Source organism: Phascolarctos cinereus, unplaced genomic scaffold, assembly GCF_003287225.1.
Source record: "Phascolarctos cinereus isolate Bilbo 61053 unplaced genomic scaffold, phaCin_HiC Scaffold_4;HRSCAF=312, whole genome shotgun sequence".
Lineage (NCBI taxonomy): Eukaryota > Metazoa > Chordata > Mammalia > Diprotodontia > Phascolarctidae > Phascolarctos > Phascolarctos cinereus.
Genome location: NW_027555847.1, coordinates 353,471,122 through 353,486,089, shown reverse-complemented (window position 1 = coordinate 353,486,089; position 14,968 = coordinate 353,471,122). Strand labels below are relative to the sequence as shown.

Below are 14,968 nucleotides of genomic sequence, written 5' to 3'. Positions count from 1 at the left end.
TGACTATTTTCGAAAATTTTGGTTTAATATTTTGTGATACAGGGATCCAAAGGTATGATTCTAAGCAGAGTTTATTCTGATCATTTATTGGTTTTAAGGTCATCATCGTTCTAATTTTTTTTAAAGCTCCACATGAAAGAAGTGTATCATTTGCCACTGAAACTGCTCTCTACAATTACCAATTATCTCTTAATTGACAAGTCTGTTTTTTTAAGTTTTCATTCTTCTTGACCTATTTGTTGTATCTAACACTGATGACCACTCTCTCCTTATGAATAATTTGCATGACAAATACTCTCTCCTGGTTTGCCTCTTATTTGACGAAATCACTTTTCTCTCAGTCTCCTCTGCTGGTTCATTATCCACATCAGGCCCCTTGGTGGATATTCCCGAATACTCTATTCTAGGTCCTCTACCCTTTTTCCTATATACTTGCTCTCTTGGTGACTTCGACAGTGCCGTGGGCTTAAGTACCTCCTCCATACAGAAGACTTTCAGCTCCATACAAGGCACCCCAACGTCTACCCAAGTCTCTCTCCTCAACTCCTATCCCACATCACCAATTGCCTACTGGACATTTTAAACTGGATGTCTTAGGGATCTTTAAAACTAAATATGTACAAAACAGAACTCATCTTTCCCCCCAAATACACTCCTCTACCTTCTTTATTTCTGTCAGAAGCACAACCATCTTTTCCCACCACCCCAGTTCAGCTTTAACATTATCTTGAACTCCTCACTTTCCTTCAACCCACAAATCCAATCAGATGCCAAATCTTGTCATTTCTACCTCTAAAACACTTCTTGCATCTCACCTCTTTTTTCTAACTCACAAAACTTTCACCTTAGTTCAGGCCCTTATCTAAACTAAGCGCAAAAATCCCCTAATTAATCTCCCCGCCTCAAATTTCTCGCCACTCTAGATCATACTACATAATTCTATCAGGGTGATTTTCCTTAAACATGGATCTATGTGACTCCCCTGCTCAATCCAATCCAGTGGCTTCCCATTACATCTCCTCTGTTTAGCATTTAAAGTCTTACACAGCCTGGCCTCAGACTACCTTTCCAATTTGACTGGACATTATTCCACCTTCCCACTGGAAGATCACAAACAAAACCGCATCTCACTTTTGCACTGGTCATCCCTCATGCCTGGAATGCACTTTCCCTCAGTAGATCCTTTTCTTCCTTGAAGACTCAGCTCAAGCACCACCATGCACATTAAATCTTTCCTGATCCTTGCTCCTCTCCAAATGCTAGGACACAAACTCCCTATCTTGTTTATTTTATGTTTATTCCGTATACAATATTATACGATCAATTTGCCTCCCCTGATATAAGTTCATTCTTTCAATTTGGATCCCCAGCACTTAGCTTTTAAATCCTTCACAACCTATCTTTTCCATCACCTTCAACATGAAGCTTTCCCTCACTCAGCTGGCTATTAGTCCCTTCCCTCTAAAATTACCTTGTATTTAGCTACCTTGTATTCATTCTATTTACATTTACACAGATTCATATATGTTGTCTCCCCTGTTAGTAGAGATTATTTCATTCGTTGTATTTATGTCCCCTGTGTGTACCATAGTGCCTGGCATGTAGTAATAAGTTAATAAATACTTGTTGACTAGCTGTCCCTTTGTTTCTGTGATTAATTAGAATGGCTGAATAAATGAATTTCACTCTCACCCATTACAAATAAGTAGAAACAAATATGTGTGTATGTGCACGCACGCACGTATGATACAGAATTCTTATTTTTATACTACACGTAAGCATGTGTATATGCATGCATTGAATAAAAGATATGAAAGGCCTACATTAAATGTTTCTTCCAGGAGACATTCTTTAATTCCTACAGGTAGAAGTGCTACCTCTATTCTCTGAACATAGCACTCTATCTTTCTTTTACTGGACATTCACATTTCACCTTCTGTTGTAGCATTATCGCCCCCACCATACCATAAGCCCTACAAGAGTAGGGTCATTCATTCTTTTTTGGTCCCTGCAGCATTTGGCATAGTCACTCAATAGGTAGTCAAAAATGTATAGCAGATCCCCAAATATTGGTAGAATGAATGAGGGAGGTGTATGTATATGTGTACACACACACACACACACACACACACACACACACACACACACACACAAATACTATATATAATGTAGCATAGCTGTCCAAATAGGAAATGATATAGTGGATAAAGTGACTGTGTAACATATTAATTCTTCTATTTACTATCATAGAGTTCAATGATTAAATACACAACCCATCAGTATACTACAAAGCTATTAAACAACATAAATAGCACTACTAAAGAAGGAGCAAGAGACTAAAGAAAAAATATATTACTTGGTACAAGCCCTCACAGTTTTTCATTACTACCAAAATAAAGCAAAATGGAAAGAAGCCAATTGAAAATGATTCACAGGGAAATCATTCCAAAAAGGCATAAAAACTGTAAAGTAAATTATGATATACCAGGACAGGTTTTTTTTCTTAATTACAGGATCACAGATTTAGAACTAGAAGGGACTTCAAAGGTTATCCAGTTCAATTCCCTCATTTGAAACATGATTAAACTTAGGCCAAGAAAGGTTAAGTGATTTGCTTAAGGTCCAAGAATATGAATTACCTTGGAAAGTTACCTAATCTATCCCCCAAATCCAAAAATTTAGTTGTATAACAATGCCAAAAGAACAGTGAATGTTATGAAAATCAAACTTCTCATATAACTTAGGAAGAAGAAAGTAAGATTTTTTTAAGAAAGCAAGAAACTTACTATTGTTGCAACTTCCATGTCTTCTTTATATAGGACAACAATTTCCCAGGTGACATTTGAGTGACGAGGCAAAACCGAGCCATTGTCATTCCACTTTATGTACAATGTAGAGGTTGAAAAATCAGCCGTCAAATTAAAAATCTGTAATGTGGCTGGAACTAAGGCTTTTGAAAATAAAAACAATACATTACTAACTTGTTAAAATTCTGAACTTGACTGTTAATATTCTTCATAAAAATTAAAAAAGGAAGACCTAATATTTAAATAGAAAATTATCACCAAAATTATACATATACATACATACATGTGGCTATGCATATTAAAATATGTATGTGTGTATATATAGATATATAGATATATAGATATATATCTATATATCTATCTAAATGCATGTATGTGTGCATATATATATTTTTAACTTTCACTTTTTTGGACTGGACCTATGATTTCATTTGTGTAGGAGGCACTGAGAAGTTAATGATACATAAATGAAATTTGAACTCAGGTTTTCTTGACTCCAAGGCCTCCTCTTTATCACAATGCCAAGCCAACGGATACATATTCACACACACATCAATGAAACCACATGTTTCTTAAAATAAATCCACATGAATATTATCAAAGGTATTCCCCAGCTATAAACTGGTTATATTTCAGAAGTTCATTGGTAAATTATCTATGTGGAATTTGTGCATTTTCCATGAAAGTAATAATCCTATACTGGATAAGAAACCAGGTAAGCCTACAAGAACCTATATAAAATAAGTTTAATATAGCTGAACTATATTAATAATATTGTTTTGGGTTCTGATTATTGAAGTCATAGGGTCACAATGTCTCAGAAGAAGAAGGTTTTCTCCTTTTAGTGACAGAAAAATTTCAAAATGGGCTATTGGTCTCTGGTACCTTCCCATCTCATTGTCCATACCTTCTCTCAGGCCTTGGTACCATTATCTGACTTTATCTGTGATACTTTTATCTTCCTAATATAATATCCCTACTTTAGGATATATAAGGCAGAATGTGTTTACCCTACTCTCCCAAATACTTTTTATGCTTTCAAAAAAAGTATACCTTTTATCTATATAACCATATGAAATTCTCAACTACCTTAAGAAACAAATAATTTGTCTAAATTATTTCAAATTAATATATGAATTACAGACAAGGCCTTAACCCTTATCTAGAGGCATGTTTTAACTCCAATAGATTTCTAATTGGTAGAATTTATATAGTGTTTACAATTTACAAGACACTTCGTTTATATATTATTTCATTTGGTCTAGTAATATGAGAGAATGTATTTTTGAGGAGGCAGGCTTGCCTAAATGTATATCTCAGGCATCAGCTTTTCACAGTTTCTTTTCCTCCAATTTTGAATGCAAAAATTCTATAAAGGTTTTATGTTTTTCAAAATTGCTTACATTGATAAATGGCATGATGGGGGAAAAAGACTAGTATTTTTAATTTACTGTATTCATGATTTTGTCACTGAAGTCTATATTCAAACCAATAATAAAATCAATTACATTATCATGAATATTACTAGAGCTTAAATATCATTTTAGGTATTAAGGTCAAAAGGTTTATTTCTCAAATACTTAAAATTTTTAGTAGTTTATCTAATTTCTAAATATATTAAATTGCATTTCTATTTCATTTTAAGTCATAATGGTAAACAGCCAATTAAAGTATTCTGAAGATGTCATTTAATGTTAGTTAAGGTAACAGAGTCAAGTCAAGTGAAGTCAAAGAATCACCACAAAAGTACCCAGCAAAGACTTTGGGAGATCATTTCTCTATTCTGGTTTCAAGACAACGAATTTCCTGAAAACGGTATCAAATATACTCCTCATTTGCAAGTGACTAAGTCCTCAAATTCTCTTTTAGCTCAGATATAAAATTCCTATAAATATTTACCACTTTCTAAAGAGATTCAATAATGTAGTGGAAAGAAGATTGGTTTGGCTCACAAGACTTGAGTTCTGAGTCCTTGGCTCTGACAACTAGATATGACTTAGGCAAATCATATTAATTCTTTTTTGCCTGACTTTGAGCTCTCAGCTTGTAAAAGGAGAGAATGGGGGAGATCTTAGATAACATCTAAGGCTTTTTTTAGTTCTAAAAATTCTATGATTCTATGGTTAAAGCCTGCTGATTATCTTGAAGAAAAGGCCCCAATAAGTCACAATTTCTATACTAAGGAAAATAAGAGAAGAAATATTTAAAACTATGAAAACTCAACTGATCAGAAAGATTTCATATATTGCAAGTAAATACAATAAAATATCACTAATTCAAACTAACTAGGAGGTAATATCAGTCTTACTAGCAAATTATTTGAAGAATATTTTAAAGCAAACTGGAAAAGATGATCTACAAGGTAATCCGCAACTCTAATTCCTGTGATCCAGTGGATAGTTCTATTATTTTTCAGGGCAGTAATGAAACTAGGCTTCATTATACATTCAAACAGAGGCCTTTTAACAAATGGATGAGACTTATTTGTAAAATACACTTTATGAAACTGAGGGTGTTTAAAACATTTTGTTTAAATATTTTAAACACTTCCTTTACTATTCATACGACCTGCTAATTTTCATTATATATGAAATATATCCTAAACACAGTAAAACTTCAGGCAAACTCTATTCAAACCAATAACTTAATCAAGTATTTACTGAATGCTACTATGCTCCTAGCACTGAGCTATTTCAATTCCTTGAAATATAAGACTAGATCTAGCAACACAAGAAATTTATAATCTAGTCAAGATTATGAAGCATACATGAAACAATGAGAAAAATTAAATACTGAACTGATTTTGACTAACTCTAAATTCAATAGGAGTTTAGAAAAAGAGATAAATCAGCAGAGTAAAAAATTTCACAGAAGAAATTAAACTTCAAAACATATAGATACCAGATTTTTAAAGAAAATTCTTCTTAGCTTTAATGAAGGAAAGAGGAGATTTAAAGGACCAGGACCACCGTACAGAGTGAAGAAAGGATACCAAAAAAGGAAGAGAAGGTAGAAGTGCCTAGCTCTTGTCTTGTTTCTATTCTCTTTACCAAGGAGAATGGTATGTTAGCTTGAAATGACAGGGGGAAAAAATGGCTGATCAGGGAGCTGATACCCAAGATAAATAGGGAGATTGAAAAGAATGTACCTAACTACTTTTGATGTATTCAACTCACTACTACACTACTAAACTACATCCTAGTTTACTTCAAAACTGGTAGGTATGACTGCTGGGCAAATCATCAAAGATCATGGAGAAAGGGGCAGTTCCACAGGATTAGAGAAGAAGAACTGCTACTGCAAAACAACAGTTCAATGAAATCTGACCGGATGGCAGGACTACATGGTCTCTGGAGTCCTTTCCAACTCTGAGGTTCTATGATAAGTTGGAAAATCAGGGGGGATGTCACTCCAAGAGGGATAAATAGTTCAGACTTTCATCTGAAAGTGAGAGAATAAGTTTGACAAATGTGGGGGTAGTTATAAAGCCACTCTGACTTGTGAAGAGTTAATACTAAGAAGCATTTTAAAAGTTGTATAAGTAGCATAAAACAAGATTAGAAAAAAATCAAAGCTGGATGGGAATTTTATAACTTACTCCCTCACTGTACAGAAGAAATTCGTATCAAAGTTAAATGACTTGTCCTGAGTCACAGTTAGTTAGTGGCAAAGCCAGGACTAGAATGCTCATTATTAACTCCCAAAGCAGTACTCTTTTCGTTACATCACTACAGGAGTTTGAATCTAATGTTACTCAACAGTGAGTCAAAATACAGTCATAAGTAGGGAATGGTGTGATCAGATTGCTTCAGAAATGTTAGTTTGGCAATACAAAGAAAGAGAATTTGGAAGAGGGAAACAAATGATGATAAGAAGATCAGGTAGGAAGGCATTTCAATAATTCTGACTATCTGTTCCCCAATATTTTTCAAAGTATATGTCAGTTTTTAGAAGAAATGAGTTATTGATACCCTACTCTTTACATATTAAAGTGGGCTTTTAAAAAAAAATCTAAGATTGATCGACTCATTTATTTATTGGGTCATCTAGCCTCTTACAAAATAGGCTTAGGTTTCTACCTTTTGCAAATTCTGCAGCTTTATGTTTGGCCACAGGCAAAATTTCAGTGAAGAAGTATATGAAAGGACTTGTAAGATGTTCGACCTAATTGAAACAGGGAAGGAAGGCTTCTACGAATTTGACTTTACTTTCAATATGCTTAAGACAGTGCACGGTTTTATTCTCAGTTCAATGAAATGTGAAATTACTAAGGCCATATACAGCAATTAAAATAACTTTTTCCACCAAAAATGTCTTCACTATTTGAAAAGATAGAAAAGGAGTGATGTATACTCAAGTTAAGTATGAGACCAAGTAAAATGAGAGGCCTGTATAAAATATGAAAAGCAATCTGAGAAGAGGAGAAATCACTTTAAGCTTGGAGGCAGGGGAGGAGGGAGGAACAATCAAGGGAAGCAGAAGGTGCTAGCAGGGTTGGGCCTTGAAAGACGAGGAGGATTTCAATAGATCAAATACATCACAGACACTAGTGACTGCCCTGTACAAATGCATGGATATTTTACCACAAAAATGAAATGCATTGGGAGCTTCCTCAGTACCAATTTTCAAAACATCAACAGTTTTTGCACCTGCATGTTATCTCTGCACTTCTCTCCATCTGGAACAAGAACTTAAGATCTTAAGTTTAGAGCTATGTGGCAATAAAAATTATCCAACATACAATAGAAGAGACTGAGGCAGGACTCTGACCCAACGATATTTTATTACAAGGACATGGTCCCCTCTAATGAAGTGGACCTCAGATCTTCCTCATGATCTGAGATGTCCCCTCCCTCCAGGCCCCTAATTTTATAGGTTAGATATCTAAACATTCAAGATCGGGTCTAGCAAATACAGAATAATTCCAGTGGTTGGCATTTGATGCACAGACTAAAATAAGCAAAAACGATCTGTCAGCAGGGTCACAAATTGGGTGAAAAAGGAATATCTCAACTTAACTAGGTGGTCATAAGATGGCTGAAGCACAGGGCATCTCCACTGCCTAGGCAGTCATAAGATGGATGCTTGCTCATGCTGGACAAGAAAGAATGGTTCGGAGGTACAAAAATAATTGGGGGACTTTCCATGTAGTTGAGTCACCTCTGTCACACTGGGCTTGGTCACTGTGACAAGGAAAATCAAGGGTGAAGGGCCTCCAGCTAGCTTGCTATGATTATGCAAGTGATCTTACCATGATTATGCAAGTGCATAATCTTACCATCTGCAGTTCACATCTCTGGGGCTAAACATACACAACTTATAATCACTATCCCTATCATATCAAATTGATTAATACTGATTGGAATAGAGTAGGGGTCCTCAATGAATCAACTTTCTCAGCTAGAATGGACCTCAGGGGCCAGCAGGTCCAAGCCCTTCATTTCACAGATGAGGACACAGGCCCAGAGCAGGAACATGACTTGTCCAAGGTCACAGAGGTCATAAGAGAGAACTGGGATGTGAACTTAGGTCCTCTGCAAACCTTGGGGTCATTATGCAGTACCATGCTGTTGATGTTGCAAGAACAGTACTTGCTTTCTAAAGAGTAAAATTTTCAGCTGAGTAGCAATCTGATCAAAATTCTGCTTAAGTGTTAAAATAAAACCAGTTTAAACCAGGTGTTCATTTATATACATCAAGAGTTCTTCACTTTTCTTATGTCATAAACACAGGGATCAGCTCGGTGGCACAATGGATAGAGCTCCAGGCCTAGAGTTTGAAAGACCTGAGTTCAAATGTCACCTCAGACACACACTAGCTTTGAAATCAAATGGCAGTTACTAGGCATTATTCTATAAAAACGTAAAGCAATCGGGAGCAGGCAGGTGGTGCAGTAGACAGAGTACCAGCCCTTGAGTCAGGAGGACCTGAGTTCAAATCCGGCCATAAACACTTGACGTTTACTAGCTGTGTGACTCTGGGCAAGTCACTTAACACTGACTGCCTCACCAAAAAAAAAAAAAGAAAAGAAAAGAAAAAAAAGAAAAGTAATCATATGTTGCTCATCAAATCGTATTTCATGATTGCATTAATAAATCAAAGGAGTTCACAGGATCATAGATTTGGAGCTAGCCGATCTTGAAAGGCCATCTAGTTCCCTTATTTTACAGATGAGAATACTGACTCCAAAACAATAAAGGTGGGAACAAAGGTCCTCTGAATCCAATTCATTGCTCATTCCACTATATGATTCATTTGAAGTATTATGTAAGCTCAGAATTTAAGAGAACATTGATAAATTAGAGGAAGGTAACAAGACCAGTGAGAGGTCTGCAAATAATTCCACATGAAAAACAAATTTTAAAAACTGGAGATATTTAGTCTGGAACAAAGAAGATTTAGGGAAAACAATACCTATCAAAGAATATTTTAACTATTGTCACAAAAAAGGAGAGTTATTCCTTGCTGTTGTAATATATAGAAAATGCAATATTAAACAAACAAGTGAAAGTTTTTAAAGTGCATAAAAGAGAATAGAAGGAAGTTTAGAGGCAAACAGACAAGTGGGACAGCTTTGGAACTAATGTGCTAAATTTAGAATATACTTTTTTTAAAGCGATATATAAAGAGATTCATGGTTTCATACTTGTATATGAAATGTATAAATACTCTTTTTCTTTGACTCCTTGCACATGGAAATGTCCAAGTTTGTTGTTGTTTATCACATTTGGAATAACAAAACAAAACCAAAAAAAAAAAAGGAAAACTTTCTTTAAAGAAGCAGTTAATATTAAGAATTCAGAGAAACATGAACTGAACCAAACAGAACAGCACAAAGCAGAACCAAGAGAACATGCACAAGAAACACAGTAATATAAAGATATCAAAACAAAGCAATGAAATGACCAATCTTGTCTCTAAAGAGGCATGATAATGAAACAGAACTGATGATGAGTTGTTACTGCATGCTGTTACAGTGTGCTTGCCTCTACCACCATACCATCCTATCCCCACCAGCTAACTTTTGTTTCAACTTGCTGCTGGACACAACACCAAGCAAGCCAACTGTATTAGAATGGTGTCCAAAATAAAAGTAAATTACCTCTAAGTTCTACTAGAAACAAGGTACATGAACTTCAAAGTTTAGATTTTTTTACATCTATTTTAACCATACATACATGCCTAGTTTGATTTCTTAGTGATTCTAAGGTATTTGAAGGATATTATAGATTGTGAGAATGAAACTTTTGATGAATTAAACATTACTACAGTACCTTAATGGCCTTTTCCTACCAGCTAGAAAAGCAAAAGACATCAATACCCCACTAAAAACATTATCTTTATTTTAAATGAATTTTTTTTAAAAGGGATACTTACAAACACTTCTTTCATTTAGGATAAATTTAGTTACAGAATTCCCAGAAACATGCATGGAACTTATTTTTATTTCATGTTCAGCAAGTGAAAGAGCTGGAATCTCAAAATGTGTTTTCTCTGTCTGAATACAGGGATAAGAACTGCAATATAAGAAAGATCATTTGAATTAAATAAAGAAAGTTGGCAATAAAATCTTTGGAGAGAATGAATAACACTGGAGATATTTTTAGGAACTTTCTGTATACTAAGGAAACAAAGAACTTGGGTAATTTTAGCTCTAGGCCTAGTATTTCTAGTATTATTTTTTTAAACTCCCTTGGTTAGGGGACTTATTAGTCATAATGCCTACTCTTCAACAAAGGCAAAAAAAAAAGAACAGAGCCAAGTTTTTGACAGCAAGGAAGAACTTACATCACAGAGATATATAGTAGGTTTTACTCAGGGTCTACTGCAGTTATTTAATGAACATTAAACTCATAATAACAAAAGCCTCATCACATCAATCCAATTCAACATTAAACCTCGTGATCACAATAATAGGAAGTTACCAAGTATATCAAATCCACTCAATAATAAATGCCTACCATAAACATATGGAACATTTTGGAATATATAAAAGAACTGAAAGGGAGATGTTTTGTTTTGAGGATGGTTTTAATACCAAATTCATATGACTCATAGTCATATTTTTTCTGATTTCTCACAATAAAAGATGTTATTTTACATAACTTTTTAACATGAGTAAATGTATGCATTCACATTAATTTTATTTGTATAATCATGATAATTAACATTCATCACAAGCCTGGACCCCCAAAATATTATCCAGCAGATTGTGAACACTGACACCCCAGGAGTCCACTGAGCTCCAATCCAGGATGACAAGGGGAATGTAGACATTAGATTTGAGATTTGTTGATTTAAATAAGCTACACTAGAATAAATAAACTCTTAATCTGTTCTGCAATTAAAGGGCCAGAACCCCATATGGTAGAAGCTCTAAGAATTCTAAGCTACATATTATACCAAGTAGAATAAGGTTGCTAAGCTACTGTGAAAGAGAAAAAATAACCCAATATTCAAACATATCAATTGCATAAATCAATCAACAAATATCTATTAAGTGTCAACTACATGTCAGGCACTGTGCTAGGCTCTGGGGATTCAGAAAGACAGCAATAAAACATTTCCTGTGCTCATGGACCTTACGTGTTATGATAGAAGACAATATATACACACCGAAGTACATACATACAAAATAAATACAGAGTAATTTGGGGGGAGAGGGAGAAGGGGGAGGCATTAGCAGTGGTGGAAATGAAAAAGGCATTATGTAAAAGGTAGCATTTCAGCAAGGCTCTAAGAGAAACTAGGGATTCTAAGATGCATACATGAGAAGGGAAAGCATTCTAGTTATGAGGAATAGCCAGTGTAAAAGTATAGAGAGCAGAACTGGCACTTCAGGGTTGAAGAACAGCAAAACACCAAGTTTAGCTGAACTGAAGAATGCATGAAAGTGAATACTTATGTTAGGGGTAAAAAGGTAGGCTGGAGCCTTGGGCCCCAACAGTCTCGAAAGGTGACTGTATCACACTGCCCTAGAACCGTGCTTAACATTCCACCCTGGTCATCTTGCCATCTGTCAGATCCTTCCCCTGCCAACCTCCTCCCACCTGAAGTGAGAAGCACAATCAAATAAATACTGACACTGCAAGTCCCCAGTGACTCCACTCACCATCTTAAAGGCTTCCTAAGCTAAAGTATCCTTTTATACTTGGTAACCCCATAAGATTATATACTTCTTGAGGACAGGGAACCTAACTTTTATATTCATAATCTCAGGGCTTAGCACACAACTTGGCAAACAATAAATGCTTTTTAATTCATTCATTTATTACTAGTTATATGGCCACTGTTAATATGTTACAACCCTTTTTGACCTTGGTTTCTCCTCCTGTAAATTGGGGGGCTTTATACTTAAACCTACCTTACAGTTACTCTAAAAAACTATGCTCTCTATAAGCCAGAAAGCGTTAAATAAATAAAAGCTATTATTATATCATCTTGAGGACAGAGGCGGGACAAGATCCCTGTTTTCACAGCTTCCTTCCTCATAGCAGAAGTTGAGGTAGCTCTGAATCATGCTTTACCAACTCCTGAACATTAACTAGGATTTCCCTCAGTTTTCCTGGATTGGGGTCAGATTCCCAGATACATGTTCAACTCTGTCATCTGCTATTTCTGAGAATGAAGTGTTCCATATAAATGAATTTTCCAGATTACTCAAACATACTCCTTTAAGGTACCACATTTTTTTTAAAGTTTTGACAAATATTTCTAAATACATCCCACAGCATACACTGAACAGAGTTATTCTAGCACTGGACCTGGACTTGAAGGACTTCAATCTCATCTAAGCTCGGCTACTTATCACCTGTATAACACCAGCAAGTCACTTCACTTCTCTGAGACCCAGTTTCCTATTTGTAAAATGCAGATAAATGACAGTACTAAAAAGGGTCATTCCAACTCTATGGTTCAAGTTCAACTTTTTCTTAAAAACTCAGATTTAACATTTATTACTGTACAGAAGTACAAAGGTAAATATCACTGCTTAATACCATATTAAATGATCCTGGACTGCTATCTTTTTAGAATTTCTTTCTACCCACTAATATAGCTTTACTTTTTCAAAAAGAATTTAAGACTCAAATTTCACATAAAATCATCAGTTGTAAATGGAAATACAAAAGAAAACATCTTCAGAGGGTAACCATGTCAGACCTTAGAAATAGTCTGACAATCTGATGAATCCTAGCTTGGGGGTAGAAAATCAATATGGGCTGAAAAAAGAAATTTTGTTCCTTTGTGTGGCTCTAGGGGGCATGATATTGCATACTTAAAACCAGAATAGGAGGATTTGGTTGAATTTAACATTTTTTGGTAGGCATAAATGGAAAAAGTTTTAGAAAAGAATGTATCTAGTTAACAATTAAGCCTAGGGTCTAAAATTAACCTCTCTCAGTAAAAAGGAAAATACTAAAGCAAAAAAAAAAAGTATCTCCTTTCCAGAATAAAAAGGGTTTAACAACTAAAGAAGAGAAGCAGCACAATTCTAGGGGTGATATTTACAACAAAGTTCACTGACAGAAATGATATTATCTTCTTTAGAAATGACTGAACAAGAAAAAATTTCACCAAAATATATTTAAATGTCAGCGGGAAAGGTATTCATCCAATTGTATTATACAGTAAAACAAGTATATATTTTTCTACTTTTTTTATAAAATTAACAATTTTCAAGTTTCTTAAAATTTTCACTTAAGTTTTAAGAAAATTAAAAACATACCTGTTTACAATACAAATTTCATAAGTAGTACCATGGTTTATTCTAGAGGATGCTTCCCAGGAACAGTCCCATACCTTTAAGTTATGGGTTATACACTTTAAATCATGAGGAACCCCTGGTGAACAAAAGTAATAATGCATAATTATTATTTCAAAGTGCAGTAATAAAAGGGTAGCATATAAGAGTATTTCAGTTATGTGATTGGTATACAAGGAATACGTGTCACACACTTGCCTACAAAAGTATCATTTCCAGGTACATGAAGAAGAATGCCTTCTATTTGTTTTGTTATTCCATCTCTCCTACTTGTTTCCTGGGCAAGGAATGGGAAGTAACTAGAAAGCTGAAAGTTTGTGAAAGGTCAAAAAAATGAGTTGGTGTATCTCAAGAAGAAGGACTTCTATCAACACCAACTATAATGGCAAAGAGTGAGGATGATGGGGGTTGGGTGGATTGAATGCCTAGATTTTTACACAATATGTTAAGTTAAAAAGGAGAGATGCATTTTGTTTAAGTTTACAAAATGCTTTGCCAGAGAAACAAATGGAAAATAACAAATGTGTTATAATTTTCCACAGGGAACTAAGCAACTGCTATTCATAGCAAAAATCATTTGAGGATTCAATGTTTTAAGAATGGTAATAAAATATCAGTAGGTAGTCAGATACCATTTAATTGAGAACATCGGTCACCCAAAGAAAATAGCAATAGCAGCATAAGTAGAACTCCCTTTTCCTATGCTCTATGTAAAAATATAGATACTCCTGTGACCAAATATTTGATTTCTTTTCTACGTAAGGGGTAAATGGATTTTCATTTTGTAAGACCAAGTTACAGAGAGATCAATGCAAAAAAAGAGAACAAATTAATATAAGGCTATTTAATAACTTTCCTTGAAGATGACACAGGACTTGACAAACTATCAAAATATTACAAAATTAAGACAGGGAGTTGTGTAATTAAAATGTTATTTGTAAATCTAAGGATCAAAATATCTACACTAGAGGTATTCAAATTAGATGGTCTTCACATTTCAATGATCTGTGATTTTGCAGGGTGGGGTACTTCCTTCACTGAGGAAGATGACAACTCCTCTGACTTAACAGTCTTTCAGAGTGGCTATGATTGAAAAATCCATCACCATGTGGCCAATTTGGTTATGTGTCACTAAAGAACTATTAATATAGCCTTTGCCAGGACCACACTCAAAAGCCTTTTCAACTTGGTAAGACTTGCCACAGCTTATGCTCCCTTCCACTGGTATAACCTCTGAGAATCCAGGGTCATCTCCCTAACAGAATAAGGCACTAAAATATAACCTTAGTGAATAGTCTTAAATAATACATTACTTTTTTTAAAAATGCAGGGCAGATGGGGACAAGGGAGAGCTGAAGAGACAGATGGAGAAAATTAACAAAATAGCTTTTAAAACTTT

The 14,968-nt window shown here is 34.8% G+C and overlaps 1 protein-coding gene across 1 annotated transcript in view; it reads right to left on the bottom strand.

The window, feature by feature from the left end:
• Positions 1 to 14,968, bottom strand: part of LIFR (LIF receptor subunit alpha) — an 80,560-nt gene that overhangs the window by 42,353 nt on the left and 23,239 nt on the right. The window contains exons 3-5 of the mRNA XM_020996049.2: positions 13,534 to 13,648; positions 10,185 to 10,324; positions 2,787 to 2,950 (exon numbers count right to left, since the gene is read on the bottom strand). Coding sequence (XP_020851708.1) covers positions 2,787 to 2,950; positions 10,185 to 10,324; positions 13,534 to 13,648 — 419 coding nt within the window. The remainder of the gene's footprint in view (positions 1 to 2,786; positions 2,951 to 10,184; positions 10,325 to 13,533; positions 13,649 to 14,968) is intronic.